Source organism: Artemia sp. Qi Xiang Cuo, chromosome 20 (genome assembly GCF_049724085.1).
Source record: "Artemia sp. Qi Xiang Cuo chromosome 20, ASM4972408v1, whole genome shotgun sequence".
NCBI classification, from domain to species: domain Eukaryota; kingdom Metazoa; phylum Arthropoda; class Branchiopoda; order Anostraca; family Artemiidae; genus Artemia; species Artemia sp. Qi Xiang Cuo.
Genome location: NC_142813.1, coordinates 3,567,097 through 3,593,218, shown reverse-complemented (window position 1 = coordinate 3,593,218; position 26,122 = coordinate 3,567,097). Strand labels below are relative to the sequence as shown.

Here is a 26,122-nt window from a genome sequence, read left to right as displayed (position 1 = left end):
TACGATCTTTAGCCGTGACAAAGACGAGTACACAAGTAAATTGGGGCATAACAGTTTTACTAAGTAAAAAAATTGTTTTACTTTATGACTGAGAAGAGACTGAATAGAGGACTTAGATGCAGGGACGTACGCAAGGGAAGGCCTCGCCCCCACCCTCGATCGAACCTATGTTATTCTTGAATTTATGGGTACTTATAATTCAAGTTATCTAACAAAGTTTGTTTTTTATTATTGGCCCCCTTCCAAAAAGAGTCCCTGATTATGTGCCTGTCTAGATAGATCAAACAATTTTTTTTTTTGACGTTTTGTAATCCATTGGAGAAGAACTACTTAATAAAGGCTTTTTGTTACGCCAAATTTTTTTGTCACAAATTACACATCAAGTTGTTGGTAAAAAAAAAAATATATTTACATTGTCAAAGCATCTGGCTTTATAAATAGCCTTACCCTTGACTGCGCCTTTAGACACAATAATGGCACATAATAAGAAAAACAGCCATAAATCCTGAAGATGAATTGGTACAATAGCACCTGCGCTACGGGTACTTTATGAGCTGACCCCCTTTAAATAAAGGTTGCTAGGCATAGTTGGAGTTTGTTCAAATGCATCATTGGGTTAAAATCCGATAGAACTACTCCAATAAGTTTTCAAGATATAGTAAGATTTTGAATTAAAAAGGCTTTTTTTATTTTACTCAAAACCTCGTGAAGTACCAACGCCATAAAAACGAAGATATTTCTTGCTCCGGGTTTATCTTACGTCCTGAATATTTATACCTGAATATTTTCTAAGAATTTGCTTTTGATTGATTCAAAATTATGCTACCTCCGTCAATGTTGCCACGTTGAAACGTGGAAATATAAGCAAAACTTGTTAGTTAAATTTGACAACCCTTCTCATCCATAAAAATACGAACAAACAATATTTTGATTCTCTTCTTCTTCTCAGAGACAACACCTTCAAAGAAAAGCTATTTCTTCTTAAGCTACTTGATATTACGTGTTTTTAGTTAAATTTTCCGATGAGTCGCTCAATTTCTGCCACCTGCGTACTTCTCGGAGCGGCATGTGTACTGTACAATTCCGCCACGCATGGCACATCCCACGAAAGGCTTAGCAGGGTTCTGCCATGCTCAGAACACTTTCACTACGCTAAACACATGTCACTTTTTGTAAGTGATTTCTGAAAGTCGGAAACCCTTTTTTTATTTTTCACTCAAGCTTCTTTATCTATTTTTTTTTTAAATTGGCGCCCGCTACAACCAAAATCTGTATAACTCCATATGGACGTCTTTTACATTAAGAATTGAATTTGGTATTTTTCCTGTTTTTTTTTTTAAGATATAGATGGTTGTAGGCTATAACCACTCGGATCAATTCCACTTTACCAATTCAAACAATCAGATCGCATTTTCACTGCCCTTGGCACCTGAACGTCAATTCAGAATGAGAAACAAGTAATACCGAATTACACTGCACATTAGCAAATTACAAACCCATTCATAAATACGGTTTGGCTAGAATCCAAAACTGGATTTAGTCAAAACAGAAGTTCGATGTAACTTTTTAAGGCTCGGCCAATTACATTTATTCAAATGATAGTATCACACTACACCGTAGAATCTTAAGACTTTCCGTTATGTTATGCAATCTTGCGGGGCAAATTTCCGTAAAGTCGGTTAGTCGGCAGCACAGTTTATATAATTAGCAGTATGATCTTTCCCTATCTCACCCATTATAAAAACCCGGACCGAGGTGCGAGTGCTCCAGAGAACCTATAAACATAAGCGGCATTAGATCTTTTCACAGGTAGACAAAGAATAATCACCTACGGAACAAGTACTGACAAAACCACTTGGCCGGCTCAACCAATAAGTGGACAATAAGAGCACAAATAAGTGGGAAGAGCTTTTTGTTCGCACCGAGAATGAAGAGCCAGAAATCATCTGTGGTAAACTTACTGGATAATTATATAAACTGTGGTCGGCAGTTTCAATGACTCTAATTTAATTTAGGGTTTTACGTTACGCGAGTTTATGCTACGTTACGTGAAAGTCTAAATGGAAAACGGAGAAGAAAGTTTAAATAGAGAATGGAAAAGAAAGTCTAAATGCAAAAAAAAAGAATTTCTGCATGAACGACTAATAAATTAAGCAATAAGCCATTCCTGGAAAGCCTTTCAGGTTTGATCAGAACTTGAATCTCCATTTCACATTTTAACTTTTAAATAGTATGATTATGATGGTTTTATGGATTTTCTCGTTAGCCTAGTGAGGAAGGACTTATTTAAGTATTCAATGCCACACTTAGCGTAACGCAGCTTAACCATTTAGCATAGGAAATTACGTACCGTATATAGCATGAAAGCCACTTCAACCCTTTAATCAACTTACTACTTAGAAGAGAATTAGAAACTTATAAGGACCCAGGAGTGTATTCAGGAGGGAGATTTACCCTGTTTTACCCCCCCCCACACCCCAAAAAAACTACAAAGGTGACAAAAATACATGGAAACAAATTTTTATCCAATTTTGCAATGTTTTTGGCGAACCTCCACAAAAGCATTCCTGATACGGCCCTGCAAGAGCATATAAGGGTACTTACGCATTACAACGACCCCACTTAAGTTCCTGACCTGAGTAGATCAGTTAAATCTTAGAAAAACCGATTTAGCTGTCTGTATTCGGAGACAATTAGCTTAGGATCAGTGAAAAAACTACGTTATAGGAATATTGTCATTAAATATTTAATATAGTTGGTATTTTGGTTAGGTTAAGTTAGGTTATGTTAGGTATTTAATACAATGCGCTCTGGGCGGCCTGTTTTTCATAATTCTTTGCCGTAGTCAGGGGCGTCCCAAGGGGGCAGGAAGGGGGCGCGCCGCCCCTCAACTTTGTTGGCATTCGTTAAAATATTCGCCGAAGGCGAAAATTTCGGCAGAAATTTAGCAAAATAAGCTGAAATTTAGCAAAATTCTTGATTTCTGCAGAACATTCGGCATAAATTATATAGCGACTCGGTAAAATTTACGAAGATCTCCCCCCCCCCCAATAAATGATCCTCAGGATGCCCCTGGTCGTAGTTTCTATAATTTTGTTTATAATTATATAATTACTATATATAATATAATTATATTAACAATTATACTATATTTTTATCATATTTTGGTATATTTCATTATGATTAACCCAACTTCATTTCTTGAATGGGGTCGCTATAATACAAAAGCACCCATTTAAGATTATATTGTGCAAAATGTAGCAAAAGAGAAAAAAAGAAACATAACGAAATTACTTCTACGTTTTTAATTCAATTGTTAATTTATAATGTATTTCCCATTGGTCCTTACCTTCAAAAAAAAATAACACCGCTTTTTCAAAACCGGGTAAGCGAATACCCGGTTAAAAAACCGGTTGATGAATTATGAGTGACACTCAGAGAGACCGGTTTTCAAAACCGGTTAATGAATTCTGAGTGACTAAATTTATCTAAATAGACAAAGTAGTGAGATTTCCGGAAAGAAAACCTCTCCACCCTTTTAAAAACCTCGTTGTTTTTTTCTTTTTCTCTCTTTTTTGAACGATTTTATTTTTAGCGGTGACAATTTTTACGAGTATATCTATTTCTCCGTGAAGTAACTACCACAAGCCCTGACAGGCTGAATTCACATTAATGAGTCAATTAAAAAGGACCATTTAAAAAAAAGAGCCCAAAAAAATAAATAGGAAAAATTCCAAACGTAAAAACTAGGTTAAAAAGACAAAGTGAACAAGTATTTTAAGAAAGAAATATATGCAGTAAAATATATCCTTGATAACTAAACTATATTACATTAATTTGAATTTCTTATGGTGAGTTTTGTGAGTAAAAGTCAAAAATTGTCATCCAGAATTATAAAAAAGTGACGACTATAATAACTAATAATTAAAATTACGATGCATAATTCCTTATCAGCAGGTTTCGCCATTTTTTGTGCACTGAAAAAAAAAATACTTCATGCCGTTGGGACGACGACCAGAGCAGTTTTTTTTTGTAGTTTGTTTTTCTTGAATGTATTTACACATTTTTTGTGAATGGTATTATAAGTAATTAAGTACAGTATCAGGCACTAAACAAAAAAGAAAACAAACTAAACAAAGTAACAAAACAAAACTACAGTAAGACTAAACAAAACAAAAAGTAACTAAAACAAAAAAGAAAACAAAAAAGAGAGAAAGAAAATAAAACGGAAAGAGATATTCTTGTTCATATGCTTCAGTGTTAAAAAGTGCGCTTTAATTTTGACAAATCAGTTTGATTTTCTTGAATGTATTTAAACCTTTTTTTGTGAATTATATTATTAGTAACTAAGTACAGTAACAGGCATTACTAAGCAAAAAAGAAAACAAAAAAGAGAGAAAGAAAAAGAAAATAAAACAGAAAATAAAACAGAAAACTAGGCCTAAACAAAAAAAGAAAACAAAAAAGATAGAAACAAAAAAAAATAAAACAGAAAGAGATATTCTTGTTCTATGCTTCAGTGTTAAAAAGTGTGCTTTATTTCCATTGGTTTGTTGCTCAATTTCCGTAGCCCAATGGCATTGTACCTTATTTCTGGAGAGACATATAATCCAACCTTTCAGAACCAGAACTACGTGCATCAAATATACTGATGGTCACGCCTGGCAATGGTGATGGTCACGCCTATCATACACTGATGTATGATCATACACTATCATATGACTATCATACACGCCTACATATACTGATGGTCAGGCCTGGTATGTAAGACCAGTAAAAAGAAAGCAAAACCTCATTGGTTATTTTGTGTGAAGCTTTAAAAAGGTGCAGCCATTGGGCCTAAAACCACTCCTCACCTGAGATGTCTTGTTAAGGGCTCTTCCTATATCCTCAACTTCTGACGTGAAGTTCAAAGGCGTTGCATTGCGAAGGGAAGATAGAAACTTCTCATATTCTCGAAGCCTCTGCACCTATAAAAACTTATTTATATAAAACACTTATGTCAAATAATTATTATAGTGTTTTATTATTGTATTATAATTATATAATGATATAATTATTATAAGTGTATGTACAACACTTATACAATATAAAACACTTATATAAAAAAGGAAAAAAACAACAACAGCTTTTGTTATTGTTTTTCTTTCGTTTTGTTTCACTATTTTATTTAAATTATACCCGTTTTCTCTCTCATTAATTTATAAATGGAAAAGCAGTGTTGTCTGAGAGATTATAACACATTTATTTTAATTATTTCTTTATACAGAAGATCAATAACGCTATTGAGACACGGGGAGTGGATGTATTATTAAAAAATATAGCTAAAATAACCCTTGAAGAATGAGTATTTTGATAAATTTTAATTAGAAAAAGGTAGATTTGAAAACATCACGCATGCTAAGTCTCCTTCCTCTAAAAATCTCACTCCCACTTTAATTCCATTCTGAACATACAACACCATAGACAGCTGTTTTCTTGGAATTGGAGGATTGAAGTTTTCAAAGTTAATTAATTAAAACCGTACATCATAGCCTACGTAGGACCATAGACAAATAACACCAAGGACCATAAGGACCATGCTTGCACAAGCACCCTGAAGAAACCTTGAAGATACGTTTTCCGAAGGATTGTTTATATACCCCATGTTTCATTTCTTTTTTTTAGGGAAAATAGAAAAGTGTATGAAATCAGAATATTTTGCGGAAATTTCACCAAAAATAGAGCTTGATTATTTCGGTAACAGTGCATTAAACGTACTCTTTTTCTCGTATATACTGTATATGGAATGTCAAACTGGAGGCGCTACAGATACCGGGACAGATACCCTCCAGACTGGTTATTTCAAGACACCGCTATTAAGAATTGGAATGCAAAGATTAGTTTTCGTTGCGTTTACGATATTTAAACTATTGTTTTTTGGGGGTTTAGGGGGGAGGTACCTGAGTTACATATTTAATACATGGTTTGTTTTACCCCCCCCCCCCCTAAAGTGCAAATATATAGCCCAAATTTATTTCTGAACCATTATATATTCATCCTATTTTATTTTATTTCATTAGCATTAACCAAACTTGACTTCTTTAACAGTATATAAAAGAGTACGATTAATCCACCAATGCCATTATTTCTAATACTTGATGCACATAGTTAAAAAGCATTGCTTTTCAATGGTTCCTTTTTCAGTGGGGGGACGAGGGCCTAAATACGTCAAATCAGGACAAAACAGTTAAATCGTGCAAGAAACAAGCAAAAGGTTACAAATTTTTTTTTTTTCTGAATTTCTACGACTTTTCTTTTTTTCAAAAATTAGTAAGTCCTTAGGGTAGTACCGTCTTTTCGGCAGTGTTGCCATATTGAAACGTGAAAGTAAATGAGCAAAAGTAATAAGTGTAGTTAAATTTGATATTTATTTGTTATTAATTGATTTAATAATTAATTTAGTGTAGTTAAATTTATTTATTATTGCAAATTAATTTGATATAAAGTTATCGTCGGCCAATCTTAATTCTCAAAGACAATTACACATTCAAACGAAAGCATGATCTTAACCTATTTGGTGCCACCTGTTTCTAGACTTTTTTCTATATGGCTAAGAATAGAAGGCTAAGTCACCTTAACGGCTAGACAGACGCAGCGTTCCACCTTTAAAAGAGTACATAGGCATATTACTTCAAATTTCTAATATATGAACACTCGACAAAAAACTTGGCCAAGCCATCAAGTAGCATGTAAACTAAGGTAGAAAGTAACTCCTCAGATTCTAAATTGAAGCTATTTCAAAATACTGAGAAAATCTTTCAGACATAAAAATTAGCCTAAAAGAACTTGCTAATAGAGCGGAAAACTATAAAGAAATCCTAGTTTGAAAGCTGGTGTAAAATACGCCCGCAAGAACGTATCAGGATTTTTTTTTTCTTTTGTTACAAAAAAAACTTTGAAAAACGCGTCAAAAATTTGTTTATAAGATTTATTGCGAAAATCCTGCGGGCAATAGCAGCAAAAAATGCAGCCTACATACAAAGCTCAGGAACAAAATATAACTTTCAATAGCATAAATCGAAAAAAGGGTACTTTCCCATTATATGGGCCTCTAGGGTTAACCGCTGTAGAGTAGGCAATGATAAAACCCGTTTTTGGCGTGTTAGTAGGCAATGATAGCGTGGTTTTCATTGCGTATACGATATTAAACTGTGGTTTTTTGGGGTTTAGGGGGGGGAGGTACCTAGGTTAGGTTACGTATTTAACATATGCTATGCTTCCCCCCACTCCCTAATGTGTATATATATAGCCCAAATTTGTTTATAAACTATTATATTTTCATCCTATTCTATTTTATTAGCATTAACCAAACTAGACTTTTAAGAAAGGCCCATATAATGGGAAAGTACCAAAAAAGGCATATATGGTACTTGTTAAATATCAAGAAAACGAAATTATAGAAACTACAGAAGAAAATTATGGAAAGCAGGCCACACAATGTGAAATACCTAACCTAACCACCTCTATATATTAAATATTGAATTAAAATCTACCTGTACCGTAGTTTTTCTCGCTGAGACTAAGCTAATATAAACGACTGCAAAAGACAAACTGATTTTTATCAGATGACACAGATCAATTTTGTTTAATGTTTTCGGGATTTTTAACAAGCACGGTTTATATTCATTTTGTTACGTTTTTACGATTCGGATAAGCATTTCGGGAGGAGTCAAACCCACTAGCCCCCTCCACGCCCTCGATACGGTCCTGTACACCCGTATCGAATAAACACGGCCATTCCAATTAAAAAAACACAAGTCTGTCCAGTCCTTAAGTTATCTTAACCTAAGATTGTTTTTATTACTGAAACGGGTAGCAACGCGAATTATCGCCATAAAGGGCAAGATTAACAAATGATCATTGCGTAAATTGAGAACCTCAAAAATATGTTCCCACGTTGAGACAGGAAGTGGTAACATAAAGATTGTAATACGACTACAATAAAATGTGACACAAAAAAGGGAAATTTTTAGCTACATTTTATTGGAAAATGAAACTAAATGTCCTAGAAAAATATTCACTGTAGAATCAGATCGGAGCTGAAATGAGTCAAATTACAAAACTCGCTATGTGAATTTTTAGAAGATAATTTGGTACTCTTCTGAAATACAGGACACATGCGAGAAGTGAAGTTTTGATAATACTAATGAAATAAAACAAAATAGGCCGAAAATATAATAGTTTATTAACATATTTGGGCTATATATTTGCCCATTAGGGAGGTGGGGGAAAAGCATAGCATATATTAAATATGTAAACTAATCTAGCCTAACCTTACCTAGCTACCTTTTAGTCCCCCTAAACCCCAAAAAACTAACGTTTAAATCTTTGTCAGGGACTGAGCAATATCTCACAATGCAGCGGAAATCTGTTTATCGATAGCGGCTCTGAGATTTCGATGCGGTCTTTCTTCCATGTGTCCTGTATTTGAGAAGACTACCGAAATTTTTTTAATTACTACTACTACTAACAACTCACTGCAGCACCAAGCCACCTGAGACCAACGCAGCTACACACGCTCCTCTTTCGTCCCAACATATTCAAATCCTCCCTTTTTGAACCTTCCTAAGAAATTTCCATTCCCCTTAAATATTTCCTTACATCCTCCCACCCCAATTGGGGACGACCTGTTTTTCGTTTGAACTTAGACGGTTAGCTGACGAGGACAATCTTCGGCAACCTGTCATCCTTCTCCTGCAAAACGTGCCCTAGTCATCTCATTCTTTCATATAGCCATAGAAAGGTGAAAGCACACGAAAATAATGGATAGTTTGACTCATTGGCCAAACTATTATATATATACTAAACTATACTATACTATAAACTATAGTATGCTATATTTAGTATACTATATTAAACTATACTGTACTATAAACTATAAAAGATGATGTATCGGGGTGTTCCCATTTGAGCGCTTTCCCATTTGAGCGCCACGGAATTTTGTTCCATTTGAGCGCCATGGAATTTTGTTCCCATTTGAGCGCCACGGAGTACCATTTGAGCGCCAAACCCAAAATTGTGATTTTGCGGTGGATGAAGCGTGGTTTGCTGCCACATTGACCTGTAGAAATATTTATTGCCACGAAGACAACGAACAAAACTGAGGATTTTATTGGGTCAATGGTTGTGAAAATAACTTCCATTTATAGTATTATAAACTAAGTAAATATATATAGTATTTATGTATACCATATATATTTACTACTAAAGGTATATACAGGTACTTATGCATTATGCGGTATCCACCGCTATATACTGTATGAGGAAAACAGACATGAAGACCCGTCGGTAAATTTTTCGCAGTTGATATTATTGACATAAGAATAAAGTAAACATCCCACTCGATACCTTTTTTTGTCAATTACAAAATAGAATAATAATTTTTTCTTATTTGAATTTTACCCCCCCCCATATAAAACCCAATACAGGTTATTTTTTTGCACATTAGGGGGGGGGGGGTAATTTTTATTTCGGTGGGTAAGGGGAGTGAAGTTTAAACTTTACCCCCACCCCCCTAATGTGCAAAAAAAAACCAGGGATTGGTATAAATAGGGGTGGGGGTAAAATTCATTTCCGACAAAAATGATTATTATATTTGGAAAGAGCCTAAAAAGGCATCGAGTGGTGTGTTTACTTTATTCGTAAGTCAATAATATGATTTGCGAAAAATTTACCTGATCACCTAGCTATATCACCTAACATACGCAAAATATTATCTGGCGCTCAACTGGCACACAACTGAACTAATTAAAATACGGCGCGCAAATGGGAAATTCCCATTTGCGCGCCATGGCGCTCAAATGGGAAAGCGCTCAAATGGGATACACCCGATGTATCATCCACCAGAACTAGGTATAAACATGTTCAGCCCTTTGGGATTCCAGGGTAAGAGGGACCAGAGGTATATTCCTCTGGCCCGAGTCAAGGTCGAGGTCGACGTGTCAAGACACAAAAACCCTGTATTTTGTGTCACAATTTTTTTTTTCGAAAGGGTATCTACAAACAGATCTCAGAGGAATGACCCTTCGTATCATGGGCGCCCGCAGGGGGGGGGGGGCTGTGAGGACCATGGTCCCCATAGAAATTCGATACGATCCACCAACACTAAAAAAAAAATAATAAAAAAAAATAAAAGTGAGTAGCAACGGTGATGTTTCAGGCAAATAAAATGGTATTTTTGAGTAGACAATGCAGAGACAATTGATGCTAAAACTTTGGGTTTCAAATCCATAAATCCTACCACATTATAACTATTACCTTACTATTATTTACAATTATTATTTAACTATTATTGCTGTAAAACTATTATTGTACTGAATATTTTAGTCGCTTTGCTTCATTTTTGTGTTAGTTTTTAACTAGATAATTTATATAAAGTAAATAGACTCATGATGAGATAGAATCATGAGTGAATGTAGGTTGATTCATTCTTAACGGACATAACAAAATACTGAAACTTTGGATTTTGTTCAAAATCCAGCTAGTTTTGGGAATTAATAGGATTCGAACCCGCAATGAATAGAAGTTTGGTAAACATACAAACGGAATTCTGGCCAAGCCTGTGTTGAAAAAGGTAGAATAAGTTTTAGGAGATTTGTTATTCTATCTGGCCTCCCCCAGGCCATTCAGCGTGTGCCCAGATGGCGATAGGGGAACGCTCTACAGATATGTAGGGTACCTCCATAGGAGGCACGGGCCAAGGGGGACCTTGTCCCTGGGGGTCCATAATAAAAACTGAGGCACCCTCACCCAGGGTCATAAATACAGGCGGAGGAGGAAGAAGGCTCCTTGAACGCGTACTCAGCAATATTCACTTGCTTGCTCCCAGGTCTCTTTAGGTATGATCTTTTTTCCGACACGGGGTTAAACTTCGTGTAAATGCAGAACACAAGTATAGAATGATTCTCGAGTGGAGGAACACCGCTATGGAATGCTCAATCTAGGTCTCTGAGTAGCGACCTTTTCGCAGGGTTGCCTCGACCCTTTCGGGGTACCTGCAAGACTGGGGACCTTGCGGTCAACTCTGTTCCCACTTGAGGAGTGGCGCCCCTCGAGGAAATTATAGCCTAGTAAACGACACAGCATTCGCACGGGATTATGACTAATGGACAATTTTTATGGGTTTGGTATGTTTTGATGGGCGTCTTTAGGCTGAAAAACCTCTTCCTAGCTAATTTATCTATTAAGGGTTGCCTCCCCGTATTAGCATAATATATGTAGGCATGAATATATAATGAGTCGGAGGTAATAGGCTCGAGACTGTCTGTGCAGGATTTCAACTCTTGTTGATAGAAGAGCATCGCCAAGTGCTGAAAACCATGTTGTGACCAAGATGGGCCCAGGATTGCACAAACCTTCCATTCATGGAGGTCCCAGGGACTTCTTGCTGTCCAGTTCTAAGCCGGCTTAAGCACTTCGGTGTAGACTTGAGAAGATATGTGATCCCCATTCTGCACTGGTATCCAGGATCATTGCTTTTCCTGAGCCGAAAATATTTTCAATGATTTAAAGAGCATGAAAATTGGAACTTGGAATGTTACGACGTTAAAAAATCACTATCGTATCGACATTTTGACTGACGATTTTAGACGATTCGAAATGGATTTTTTAGGAGTTTCAGAAACTCATATCCCAGGGGTAGGAAGCATGAAATTAGGTGATATAATTAGGTGATATGTTTACTCGGGCAGAAGCGGTGGAATATTCCGGGGAAAAGAATATCTCGAGATACACAAGGAGGCTGCCAAGTCTTTCTAAGGCTGGCAAGGTATTAATGATTGATTAATTAATACTGATTTTATTCCAAAGATGCTTAGGATATAATTTAAAGTAGTATATACACATGCAGAATCATTCATAAAGATACTAGGCACTCGGTGGGATTTTAGTTACAGAAGCAAATAGACAGGGTCTCAGGTCGAATTGTGATGTTTTTACTGGGAAATTTTAACGCCCAGGTTGGTAGAATTAGGGATAGATGGTATCCTAGCTTAGGTACATTTGATTTAGTAAAAGAAGACCGTAATGGTTACAGACTTTTGCAATTTTGTAGGTATAACAATATAGTTATAACCAATACGGTGTGTGGTCATAAAATGGCCCATACGTTGACATGGTATTCGCGCGATAGTAAGACATCAAACCTTATTGATTTTACTATAGTAAATCGAAGACTGGTTGGATCAATAAAAGATACTAGGTTATATAGGATTGCCGCTATTGATGTTAAATGTCAAGATCACCATCTAGTAGTGTCAAGGGTTAATTTAAAGCTGAAATATCGGAAGAGTAACTACCTCCCGAGAAGTTAAGATGTTGGTGGACTCCAGGATGAGAATTTGAGAGAAACTTTCCAGGAACAGTTGAATACTAATCTTGAGAGTTTAACATTTGATAATGTGGAAGATGGTTGGAATAATTTTAGAAAAATAATTTGTAAAGTTGCTGAAGGTGTCTTAGGGAAGAAAGCTAGAATTGCAGCCAAGAATATTAGTGAAAAAGCTTTCTGTTCAATAGAAAGGAGAAAGGACTTTAATTATCTGAGTGATAGATCATATGAAAACAAAAGGAATGTAAAGAAAGTAGAGAAAGAATTAAAATATGAACTAAGGAGGTGTGAAGTGGAGGCCATGGATAAAATTGCCGATGATCTAGAAGATGCAGCTAGACGGCATAATAGTAAAATATTGTATTGGCACGTTAACAAATTGAGAGGGAGTAGTCAGTCCGGGCTTGGCCCAGTTAAAGATAGGAACAGGGCCTCAATTAGCGAGAAGGAAAAAACTAAAGAGAGATGGGCCGAACATTTTGAGAATTTGCTTAACCGAGATAGAGTTACAGGAAAAAATACAGAGGAAAATGAAAAAGTTTTTGATACCTTGGATGTGAAGGAAGATTTGTTTTGTGAGGAGGAATTTTAGAGACAGTACTAAAGGGATTAAAAATAATAAGGCTCCAGGTGCTGATAGGGTGGTAAATGAGTTTCTTAAATATGGTGGCTCTGAAGTTAGAAGTAAGTTACTGAAGATTATGAATATGATATTTGAAAAAGGGAAGTACCTGACGATTTTAGGAAAAACTTAATTAAGCCACTTTATAAGAAAGGTGATAAAAGTGAGTGTGGTAATTATCGAGGCATTAGTCTGGTCTCTGTAGGTAGCAAATTACTTAGTAATATGATACTTTTTAGACTGAGAGATGCCGTAGACAAAGTTTAGAGAGAAGAGCAGTGCGGTTTTAGAAAAGGTAGAGGATGTGTCGACCAAATTTTCACTCCTAGGCTAATAATTGAGAAGTGCCTAAGTTTTTAAACACCTTTGGTCCTCAGTTTTATAGATTATGAGCAAGTTTTCGATTATGTTGATAGAAGAGCTTTAATAAAGATTTTATCTTTGTATGGTATACCAGACAAATACATTAAAGTCATTAATGCTATGTACGAAAATAACACTACTGCAGATAAGGTAGGAGATGAGGTTAGCAGCTGGTGTTGTAATAAATCAGAAGTTCAGCAGGGTTGTGTTCTATCCCCATTTATGTGGATTATTTTGACGGATATTTTCTCTAGGAGCACAGGAAACGCAATGGGAGACCACGGAATCAAATGAGTAGGATAAACTCTCCTGACTTAGATTGTGTTGATGATTTAAGCATCCTAGATGAAAGTGTGAATAAAATGAATGAAGTTTTAGAGGTTTTGCGAGTTCAGGGTGCTAGACTGGGCTTGAAAATTAATGTTAGGAAGACTAAGTCACTAAGGCTAGGAATAAGTGAAGATGAAAAGGTGACGTTGGGTAATGAAAAGATTGATCAGGTGGGCAGCTTCACTTACCTAGGTAGCATTATTAGCAAAGATGGTGGCAGCAGTGAAGATGTTAAAAGTAGAATAGCCAAGGTTCAGGGTGTTTTTTCACAGTTAAAAAAAGTTTGGAAGAATAGAAAGATAAGTCTGAAAACCAAGATTAGAATATTAGAAGTTACATTGATGACAGGGGTCAAATATGGCTCTGAAGCATGGACGCTCCTCCGAAAAGCGGATGAAGATTTGCTAGATGTTTTCCAGAGAAATTGCTTAAGGATTGTTCTGGGTACCCGGCTGACTGACCCCTTTTTCAAACAACAGGCTATACGGTAAATGTTATTCAATATCGCTTTCTTGGGCTGAAATGAACGAAAGGCTGAAGTGGCTAGGACACGTTTTACGGATGTGGGGTGAAATATTGCCAAAGATCGCTCTTTATGGTCATACGTCTACGGCTAATTAGAAAGAAGGTTGCTTTGCTTGAAGAGGAAGGACGTCAAAAAGAAAGATTTAAAGGAAATGGGAACTTAGTGGGTGGGTGTAAAAAAGGGAGGCTTTGAATAGATTGGGATGGAGGAGGAGCGTGCGTAGCTGTGTTGGCCTCAGGCAGCTTGGTGCTGCGGTGAGTTGTTAGTAGTAGTAGTAGAATTCAACCCATCCAATGCTAAATACTACATCATAGGCTGTTCATTTGACTACGGTTCCCCTCCAGTATGTTTAATTGTAGTTTCCCCAAAAAATAATCTTAGACAGTTCCACCAACCAGATTGAAAACTTCCTAATGAAGTTTCAGTCAAAGGACTGATGACCAGTAAACTGTGCGCAGTGATCCTTAATCCATGGGTGCACAAAGTTCCAGCCCTTGGGGAGGGGCATAGCGTTTTCCCTATGGGAGGGTCAAAAGCAGAAAATATGTACTTTTTTTACCGATACCAGGCAAAATTATAAGGTAAGCCAATTTTTGGGACCAAACTCAAGAGGGATGGACTCTCCCTTGAATAGAATAGGCATGCACTAATCTACACAAACAAATGAACTGAACTTTTGAAGAAAATAGCTCACAAATTGACATTCAATATCAACCCTTCCATAGTCTCAGTTTCAAAATACATACCCCCTACTATCTAACAGCTTTCGAGGGTGAATGCTTAGAGGTCCGATCCAGCAAAGGGGGTCTTAAACCTATGTCAAAGATCACAAGCCTTATTTATGCAAAACTCATAAAAAATATGTCAATCAACACTGTGGGAATATTATTTTTCATTACTACTTTTAAGCTTAGGCAGCGATCACACGCAGGAACAGCAAGACTTCCGTGCCTACATGTGGATGTCTGCCACTCACTTGCTTAGGCAAGGAAGACCAGGGCCAGCCACATACCTATATCAACACCACTCTTGAGCACAGACGATCAGCACATTGACAAGCTACCTGATTGGTTGAATTTGAAATGCTAGAAACAGAGTTCTAGACTTATGAAAAAGTCAAATTAGTTTTTCTACCCCCCTCCCCCTTGGAAGAACATAAATCCAATGTCATGGAGGAGAATCCACCAACTTTGAAGCCAGACAGACACCAAATGGAGTCCAAGTGATTTCTAAAAAAGAAGAAGAAAAGTGCGGTTGTAAGGCTAACGGAGCCCGTTTAGGATTCCAGGTGCTTTTCTAAGAAGAAATAGAAGAAGAAGACTCTAGGGCTGGATGCTTGGATGTTAACTCGTTGCAACCTAAGCATTGAATTTTACAAGTGACCTGGAACTGGCTGGACAAAATGTCTGGGCAGACATGTAAGTCCAACTAGAGACCCACACGAGCGCCGCTTTACAAATTCTGTGAGATAAAACAAGTGGATCTCCAATTTTCGTCATTTTGTTATCACACAACCTGAAAATGATATTTATATGTATTTCATACAACCCTTTCAAGTTTTTTTTTATATGTGCTCATCCTCCCAAGAGATGATTTGGGGGGGCTTTGGGACTCCAAGTTGCCCTTTTACAAAACTTTAAAATTTTCCTAGTTTTCAGGAAATGTTAAAATTTACTGAAATTACTAATTCTTTATCTCCCCCCCCCCAAAAAAAATAGCCCGATATGCAAGTGCCTGTCCAAAGGTGCAATGGGTTGGCGGCATGTATGTGTGATCGTCAGCCTAAACGGTTTATCACGACACGTACACCTACCCATGTACGTGGCTGTTCTATACCTTAAAGAATCTCCCTTTTTGTTTTGTTTTTTTAATTATGCAAGGGCAGTTTGACCTTATTCCTCAGGGCTTAAAGAGAACAAAGTCACATCCCAATCACAAATGGTGAAAATTTAATAACAAAGCGATAACACTAAAATATTATAAGAATAATAATATTATCAAAGCAATAATATAAATGCCACTCCGATATTTTAGTGGATTTTGCATAGGACTTCACTGCAACGCTAATCTCTAGAATTGGAGTTTCTCAGGACACACCTTTTAGGTTGACCCATTGCACCTCCGGAGAGGCACGTACATTTAGGCTATTTTTTTTGGGGGGGGGGATAATCAAATTACATTTAGTAATTTCAATAGATAATGCCCAGAAATAAGAAAAAATTGGAATTTCAGGGGAGGGCTGGGGCACAAGACCCTCTTGCGGAATTTCTTCCATCCGTTCTAGGATTTCTGTGAGCTGGAATCTCATCATTGCTTCTATACTTCCCTGATAGTGTCATAGTGCCAGGACAAGACGTCCTGGCTAAGTGGACGTGCGCTGGGTTGAGAGTTCTCTGTCCCAAGGGGCACGGGTTCAATCCCTGGCGTGGCCAGTTATTTGGGTTTGGGACGCGGGTCAGTGGTGTGACTCTGTAAGCTTAGCCAGAGTCAACCCAGCTCTAAATGGGCGCCTGGAGAAATCTGGGGAAGGTAAGCAGGAAGGGTGCACGAAAGCACAGGATAGTTGGCCACCAGCCCCCCATTGCACGTCCTGGCTGAGGGCCATGAAACGGAGATCAGCACCGCCGGTTTGGACCTTAAGGGTCTAGTGCCGTCATATTTACTTTATTTACTTACTTATAATAGTGTCATATAACTAACCTAACTTTTGCAGTTTTGACTAATGTCCCCCTTCTCCTGGAGAAAACAAGATCCTCCCTATGTACTCATGAGGATCAGTCAATTTATCCTCTTTCCCATAGAACATTCATTTATAAATTAAAAAAAAAAACTAAGTTGGCATAGATACCGTCTACCCATTCAATCAAGTATTGAAGACGACGAAGGAATTTAGATCTCCACAACTCATAAATAAAAGATTTTATTTCTGCACAACACAATTCATTTGAATTTCGAATAGCCATCGAATGGAGCATAACGGACAAGGAAAAATTAAAGGCCACGTTCACTTTTAACTAAAAACTGAACTAAAGACATACTTAAGATAGGAGAATGTTAAACAAGTTGGTTAAAATTGTTATTTTAAAATGCTATCTTGGTTATTTTTCAAGCCAAAATATCGAAAATGACTGTTACTATCTCTATTACTGAACGCACGTGGGGGAGGCCGGACTGGACATGTTTGTGCAAACCAAGAGACGAGCATTGTTTATATTATTGTTTTGATAATATGGTACTTACATGTGAAGTGAAGTTAGGTTAATTCTTATGAATTACACCAAAATGTGATGAAGTGTGTGAAAATGTGATGAAAATATTATGCTTTAGTAATAATTTGGTTCTTATGCACTTTATGGTACACATCGCTATATATTGTACAAGGAACTACTAAAGGATACCCGTCAAACGGGTATTTGCAAGACATAAATTGATTGCAAAGCGTCATTTCTCATTGCGTTTACAATATTTAAACTGTTGTTTTTTGGGGTTTAGGGGGGGGGAGGTACCTAGGTTAGGTTAAGTATTTAATATATGCTATGCTTTAACCCCCCCCCTAATGTGCAAATATATAGCCCAAATTTGTTTCTAAACTATTATATATTCAACCTATTTTATTATATTTCATTATCATTAACCAAACATGACTTAGCGGTGTGTACCGTAAAATTTCTCTCACTGAGGCTAAGTATCGCCGAGTAGACACAGAAAACTGGTTTCATTACAGATCAAGAACAAAGTGTGGTCGCTATAACACCTAAGTGCCGATAAAATTACTTTAATATTGTATTTTAGCATTGTCGCTTTGTTATTTATTTTCGACCATTTGTGATTGGAATGTGACTTTGTTCCCCCTAAGGCAGTGGCGGATCCAGGGGGTGGCGTTGTGGGAGCCCCCCCCCCCCCTAACATAGTCTAAAGTAGCGTAACTTACTTAATTTACTCATAACGCAAGTTTACCGGATCAACCTATTTTGCCCCCCCCCCTAAAAAAGTCCTGGATCCGCCCTTGCCCTAAGGAATAAGGTCAAACTGCACTTGCATAATTAAAAAACGAAAAAAGGTTAGGTTAAGAACAGGCACTTGAACGGGATTTTTAAAACTTAGGAAAAATTTAGAATTTTGTAAAAGCGTAGCTTGGGTCCCAAGGTGCCTCTACCTTCGTTGCCCGCTTAGGAGCATATTGTTGTTTTTCAAAGTGTCAGAAAATGGTAATGGTCCATGTTTATAGAACCATTCCTGCCTCGTTCGCAAAAAGGGTACTTATCTGTTATAGCCACCACTTCTTGTATTATAGCCACCACACTCAAGAAGTGAAGTTAGGTTAATCCTAATGAAAATATGCCTAAGTATGACGAAACTAAAACCCTTTAGTAACAAAATTATGGAAACTACAGCATAGAATTATGGAAATAATTCCGGAAAGCATTAGGCTTATATTAAATGGTTTCTAACCTAACCAAAATACAAACCAAAATACTTGATTAAAATATACCTTGATTAAAATATTGTAGTGTATATACACTCTTTTACGCTAAGCTGAAAGAGACTACAGAAAGAAACCGGTTTTGTCAGACCAAGAATGACTGCGGTGACTATAACAGATAAGTATCGACAAAAAGAAGAAAAATATAATAAGCCTGTTTTTTCACTCATCAATGTGCTAAGATCTTACATCTTTTGTCAGAAAACGCTTAAAAGTGAAATCTTTGAACAAAGATCTTACATCTTTGGTCGTTGTTGTGAAAACGTTTTTCATCATTCTGCTCTGATCAGCGGTCTGAGAACAATGATGAGTAGATCATCAAAGTTCTCTCATCATTGTTCTATATGGCAAAACAGTGGCGGTCTTCACACTTTTTGCTAACATCTGTGAGCTGTAGGATCATAGAACAAAGATGAGTTAAAAAACGATAATCTTTGCAGAAAGATGAAAGATCTTAGTCCTAAAAAACGGGCCTAATGTCATTGCAAGGGTGAGTCTAGATCAAAACCTTGGGGGTGGGGCAATATGACAAGAGTGCCAAAAACTTACCCAAATTGACAAGCTTATTTAAAAGAGAGTGAAAAACAGAGAAAATCATAGAGGGACGCCTCTCCTGAATCCCCCAGTTTGTCTTTGTTTTTTTCATTGCCAAACTGAAAAAAATGACAAATTTATCCCCTCTGAATACTGAAAAATGCACTTTTAATCCCTTCTAAATTTTTCGGAATCAACACCACTGGTTTTCATTGACATAATTAGCCACATATGCCACATAAGTGCCAAGAGTCATGTCTTGGTTTAAGATAAAAGGAAAAATTCAAGAATACGACATTGGACTTTACAGTCCTTACCGACGGTGCTCATTTCCGGTCAATATATACCAAATCATATTATTGGGTTAGGACTAAAGTGAATACACCATTCGATGCCTTTTTTATGCTGATTACGAATATAATACGCATATCTATCGCAAATGAATTTCAACCCCCCCCCCCCCTATATCTGCCAATTCAGGGCTAGGTTAGGTTGGGTTAGGTTAGGGATATCCGATATCGGGGGGGGGGGCGGAAATTAATTTCCTATTTAAATGATGAATATATTAGTAATAAGCATAAAAAAAAGGCATTGAATGGTGAATTAACTTTAGTCATAACTCAAAAATATTATTTCGTATATATTGACCCTCATTTCCATTTCATGGCCCTTCAGCCAGGAAGTGCAAGCCATCCAGTACTTCCAGACACCCTTCTTGTTCACCTTCCCCAGATCTCTCCAGGTACCCATTTAGAGCTGAGTTGACTCTGGCTGAGCTTACAGAGTCACGCCACTGACCCCCGTTCCAAACCAAATAACCCCAGGACCCGAACCCCGTCCTCACGGACAAAGGATTCCAAGTCTAGCGTTCAAACCACTCGCCTAGGACGACTCTTGTGTTAGAACGGGAACCAAATAACTTCCACGAGGTATTGTCCTTTCCTGAATCCCCCAGGCTGCACATAAGTGTCTACACTTATGCCAGCAGTCAACATCTCAACAACAATGTTTGGTAGAGCATAAAACCGCTACTAGAGTTGAGGCACCCACCTAAGCAAAAACATACACAACTATAAATTCGATTTACTACAACTATAAATTCGAATCAAGCAACCTGAACATTGAATGAATAAGCAATTCCCAGTCAAGCATCAAATCCTAAATAGTTGCCAAAAATTATCAGTGATCTACCGCGCAATTTCACCGTGAGTGGCTTGTATCACAGGGGCTTATATTGCAAAAAGTTTCCAAGGGTAACCCCCCCCCCAAATATTGCATGACATTTTCAACTCGATCCCTCCGCCATTCCTGAGATATAGGCATTATATTTTAATAGCCTGGGTCAGGAACAGATGGAGGTCCTGGTCCCCCTGCGATCGCAACTTTTTCGGATTTTTTGGTCACCTGATTTTCCTAACTTAACCCCTTCCCAAGATAGCCAAAAATAGCTAAAGTACAATTTTACCCATTCGTTATTCTAAAAACAAAATTAAAATTAACCAACCTGAACACTTAATGAATAAGAAATTCCCAGTCAAGTGTAACATCCTAAATAATTGCCAAAAATTCACAATCAATTTCAAAACCTTTGACAAAAACTGGCTGTGCAAAATTGTCTACACTGTAATTCTTCAACTAAGCAAAACAACTGCCAAGGAAGGCTAAGGTGTATAGCCAAGGGCTTTAAATCCAAACCTCTTTGGTAGCATGTTATTAAATACCCAATGCGGCCATGCAGATGAAGAGATTTTTAAAAACCCGTTTGACACTAAATTACTTTAAAATTATTTCTGTCACATAAATATGAAATCAATAAAGCACCATTAACTGTACCTTTACAATCAGGACTATGTACAGGGTTGCCACGGACATTACATCTTTAACTAATTCTAATTAAAAGTTACTGTTGACATTAAGGTCCTAAAAATATTAATTTTTTATTAAGCTATTGCAAGAATCACCAAGTTACTCATTTTTAAGAGCTGACCACTTTTGAAGCAGGTAGTTTTTTCGGTACTTTCCCATTATATGGGCACTTCTAAAAAGTCAATTTTGGTTAATGCTAATGAAATAGAATAAAATAGGATGAATATTAATAGTTTATAAACAAAATCGGGCTATATATTTGCACATTAAGGGGGGGGGGGTAAAGCATTGCATACATTAAATGCGTAACCTAACCTAGCCTAACCTACCCTAGGTACCTTTCCCCCCCCTCCACCCCCCCAAAAAAACAGTTTAAATATCGTATACGTAATGAAAACCACGCTATAGATTGCATTACTCTGAAGCCGTCTATTCAATTAACCCGTCAAAAACGGGATTTTCATGACTGGTTTCCTTGTAGGTGCCCATATAATGGGAAAGCACCGTTTTTTCTTGTATTTCTGTTTTGTTTTTTTTTGTTTTTCAGGGAGTAAAAAAGTCATGCAAAAAATTTTCCTAAAAAATGGTACTTTTGTATTATACCAAACACACTCGAGAAGATTACTGAATGTAAGATCTCAGAAAACCGGCTTCCTGGCAACAGAGACAATTGAAGGGTGACAGAATGCATTGGACTTGTATAATTTGGGCTGTTTATTTGCACATTAGGGGGGAGAGTGGGGGTAAAGTTAGGTTATGTTGAGCTAAATTACTTTACCCCACCTCTAATGTACAAATATATAGCCCAAATTATATTATTATATAAACTTATATATTATATTTTCATCATGTTTGGTATATTTCATTATGATTAACCCAACTTCACTTCTTGAGTGTGTTTGGTATAGTACACAAGTACAAAAAAACGACAGATTGCAACCAAATCAAACATAATTTTATAATTTATAGATATTTTTGCTGCACAAGCAAAATGAGTACATCTGGTCCCCCAAAAGCCCCCAAAAGCAGTTTCGTCTATTTAAAGTGCAAAAAAGGTAGATTTGTGGTACGCTGGACGTTACAAAATTGTTTTCTCCTGAGGCAGCCATTACCATGTAGTGCGTGCAAAATAAAAAAAGGGGTTATTGGGTAATGCAAGAAAAAGATGTCCTTAGAAAAATCCATCTATTAAAAATGAAGGATTGGGTAATGCAAGAAAAAGATGTCTTCAAGAAAAATGAAGGATTATGTAATGCAAGAAAAAGATGTCCTAAGAAAAATCCCTCCATTAAAAATGAAGGATTGGTAATGCAAGAAAAAGATACCGTAAGAAAAATTGCTTGGGGCAAACATGTAAAAAAAACATTCCTGAAAGCCAGGTAAATAAGTTATTTAAATGACATCTATGAGCTACTAAAGGATTTTGCCGCGCAGTAAACCTACCCGCATTGATGACTGTTGAGAAAGAAACTATTGATACATTACACTCTAGAGCTAACGCGTATGCGATTTTTTCTCCCGTGGATTGGGCCAATAAAGAACCAACAAACTTGATTTTGTAATTTGGATACGGATGCCCAGGGATTCAAGAAAATTTGCCTCAGCAGGAGGGAGGGGGTCCCAGGACCCTATGCCATCCCCCTGGATATGTCCCTGCTCTGAGGGGAAATTCTTCTTAATTGTATTTTGTTTTGTAGTTTGATTGGCAGAGCATCAAAGGAGGGATTTCTTTGTGAGTGTATCCTCACGAAAATGTACTAGGAAAGGGATTTTTTCAAGTTTTTTAACAAAAATTTTAATCTGGGGGGCGCAACCTTTTCAATAAAAATAGCCAAAAAAGTATTTTCTAAAATATAAAGGAACCCCCCCCTCCAATCTAAGCACCGCCTCAAGAGTACTACAGCTGAGAGATTTTTGTGATATAAAACAAATTGCAGCGGATTTAAAAAATGAAACAAGTAAAATCAAAAGTAATTAAAGAATTTATTAAAAGAATTAAAGAAAAAAAATGTAATTAAAGAAAGTAATTAAGGAATTAATCAAAAGTAAAAAGAACTTTAATCTGAAAGAGTGAGACATCAAAAATTCCAAATAGTGCATAAAGGTTCGAATCATACACCTGGGCCAAGATCAAATTCCAAAAATAAAGGAATTAGCTTATATTACAGTAAATGAAAAACAATAAATAAAATGCTTTGCAAACGAGGATTTCTGGTATGACCTGTAAGAATGATCAGAAATAAAATATATAACCGATCTTTTTTCAAATGAAAGTATGCTAAGGAGAATTTTTCAGCCAAAATCGTCTGCAGGACATTTTTTTTGGGGGGGGGGGATTTGCAGCGAGGATAGAATTTTCCAAGGGAAATTTCCAGAGGGACGTGGGGATTTGACGCGGGAAGAAATTTCTATGAAAGGATTTTTTCGGGGGCAGGGGCATATTTTTCATGAAAAGGTAGGCATAATTGTATTATAAAGGAATATTACAATAAATGAAAAACTGTGGTGGCAAAAGAACATCTAGGCCATTTATAGCACAGGTCAACTTTCATGAGCTTTTTCAAACAGATATATTTTTTTGGCTTCCATTTACCCCTTTCTTGTTGTTCTGCAATCTATCTTTTACTTTTCATTGATTGTTTTATTCTATTTGCATTTTTTGGGGGCTTCCATTTACACCTTTCTTGTTGTTCAGCAATCTATCTTTTACTTTTCATTGATTGTTTTATTCTCTTTGCAGTTTTTGGTGGCTTCCATTTACATCTTTCTTGTTGTTCTGCACTCTATCTTTTAATTTTCATTGATTGTTTTATTCTCTTTGCAGTTTTTTGGGCTTCCATTTACATCTTTCTTGTTGTTCTGCAATCTATCTTTTACTTTTCATTGATTGTTTTTTCTCTTTGCACCTTTTTTGGGCTTCCATTTACACCTTTCTTGTTGTTCTGCAATCTATCTTTTACTTTTCATTGATTTTTTTATTCTCTTTGCACTTTTTTGGGCTTCCATTTACATCTTTCTTGTTGTTCTACAATCTATCTTTTACTTTTCATTGATTGTTTTATTCTTTTTGCACCTTTTTTGGCTTCCATTTACACCTTTCTTGTTGTTCTGCAATCTATCTTTTACTTTTCATTGATTATTTTATTCTCTTTGCATTTTTTTGGGCTTCCATTTACACCTTTCTTGTTGTTCTGCACTCTATTTTTTACTTTTCATTGATTGTTTTATTCTCTTTGCAGTTTTTTGGGCTTCCATTTACATCTTTCTTGTTGTTCTGCAATCTATCTTTTACTTTTCATTGATTGTTTTTATTCTATTTGTACTTTTTTGGCCTTCCATTTACACCTTTCTTGTTGTTCTGCAATCTATCTTTTACTTTTCATTGATTGTTTTATTCTCTTTGCATTTATAGTTTTTGATCTGTGTTTTACTATGCTTAATGCTTACTCTTTACTCTGCCAACTGCATACGTCTTCATTGACCAAATTGACAAGTTTATTTAAAAAAAGTGAAAAACGGAATGAGGGCGCCAGAAAAATCTTGGGGGACCCATAATCCCTCCTGGCCCCCTGGGTCCGCCAGTGCACCAGGCTCCTAAAAACTCAGGGCCTGTTATGTCAATAGTCAACCAATTACCTAGGCTTCCTCCCTTGATTTGTGTCTGTGAACCTTCCATTTAAGAAAATCAATAGATGCGTTTTGAGTTCAAATTGAACATGAGCATCTTACAAAGTTGTGAACTATTATCTTTACTTGCACACCTTTTACTATGATTTATACACCCTTTTTTCAAGAATTGTCTAATGAATCTAGAAATAGAGAAATAAATAGCAACAATTGAGAAACTTAATCAATATAAGATCATAAAATATCACTCATTAGATAATATTTTCCTCAGTATTTTTATCAAACTCATGTAACAAGCCAAAAAACGGAAAAGGAAAAAGATTTAGCCTACATACTCATAAGAAGTATAGTCTCTAATATATATAATAAAAATAGAAGAATCTTAACTTCCAAAATATTTAACAAACTAAACCACAGTTAAATTTAACAATAATTAGCAAATAATTTAGTTTATACTTTAGACTGCTGAATAAAACTGATGAAAATGACAGAAGCTCAGGGTGTACACACACAAAACTGAATATACACAATGCTGTTTTAGTACATGCTTGTTCTGAGGTTTGTGCTGAATGAAAAAGAAGTAGTTTAACTGTATACAAAGCTATTCTCAGTGACACATCTCAAGAAGAAGGAAATGCCACAGAAAGGTTTAAATTGTTTTTTTCTGTATCTACCTCTTTCACATTCAGTTGAGTTTTTTGACACATCTCATTTGACAGTTTTTTGACACATTAGTTTTGAGTGACACGTCTCAAGAAGAAGGAAATGCCACAGAAAGGTTTAAATTGTTTTTTTCTGTATCTAACTCTTTCACATTCAGTTGAGTTTTTTGACACATCTCATTTGACAGTTTTTTGACACATTAGTTTTGAGTGACACATCTCAAGAAGAAGGAAATGCCACAGAAAGGTTTAAATTGTTTTTCTGTTTCTAACTCTTTCACATTCAGTTTCACATTGTTTTCCTAAATCTTTCACATTCAGTTGAAACGTTGAGAAGTTTGCATATTCAGGTACTTTTTATCCCTTTTTTGTCTTTTTGGAACTTTTTAACCCTTTTTTGGTACTTTTTTGTCTACATTTTATTATCCTTTGTCTGAAACTTATTAATACGACTGCCTAAAGTGTATTTGTGGTGAAATGAAATGAATGAAACCAAAATGAAATGAAAATAATACTTCTACTGCCACTAACAATTTTGTTATGTAACAGATGAGTTAGTTTTATTTGCTCAAAAACACTAATAAGGTTTACCCTTTCAACTACTACTTCTAATAACTCACTACAGCACCAAGCTACTTGAGGCAAATACACCTGCATAATCTCCACCTCAAGCCCAGTCCATTTGTAACTTTACTCATTACCCCCTTCCCACTAAGTTCCAATTTTATTTAATTCTGAC

The 26,122-nt window shown here is 36.3% G+C and overlaps 1 protein-coding gene across 1 annotated transcript in view; it reads right to left on the bottom strand.

Moving 5' to 3' along the window:
* The window catches only part of LOC148939778 (uncharacterized), a 402,528-nt gene that overhangs the window by 128,915 nt on the left and 247,491 nt on the right, over positions 1-26,122 (bottom strand). The window contains exon 7 of the mRNA XM_089106449.1: positions 4,857-4,970. Within this exon, the coding sequence (XP_088962575.1) occupies positions 4,857-4,970 (114 nt within the window). The remainder of the gene's footprint in view (positions 1-4,856; positions 4,971-26,122) is intronic.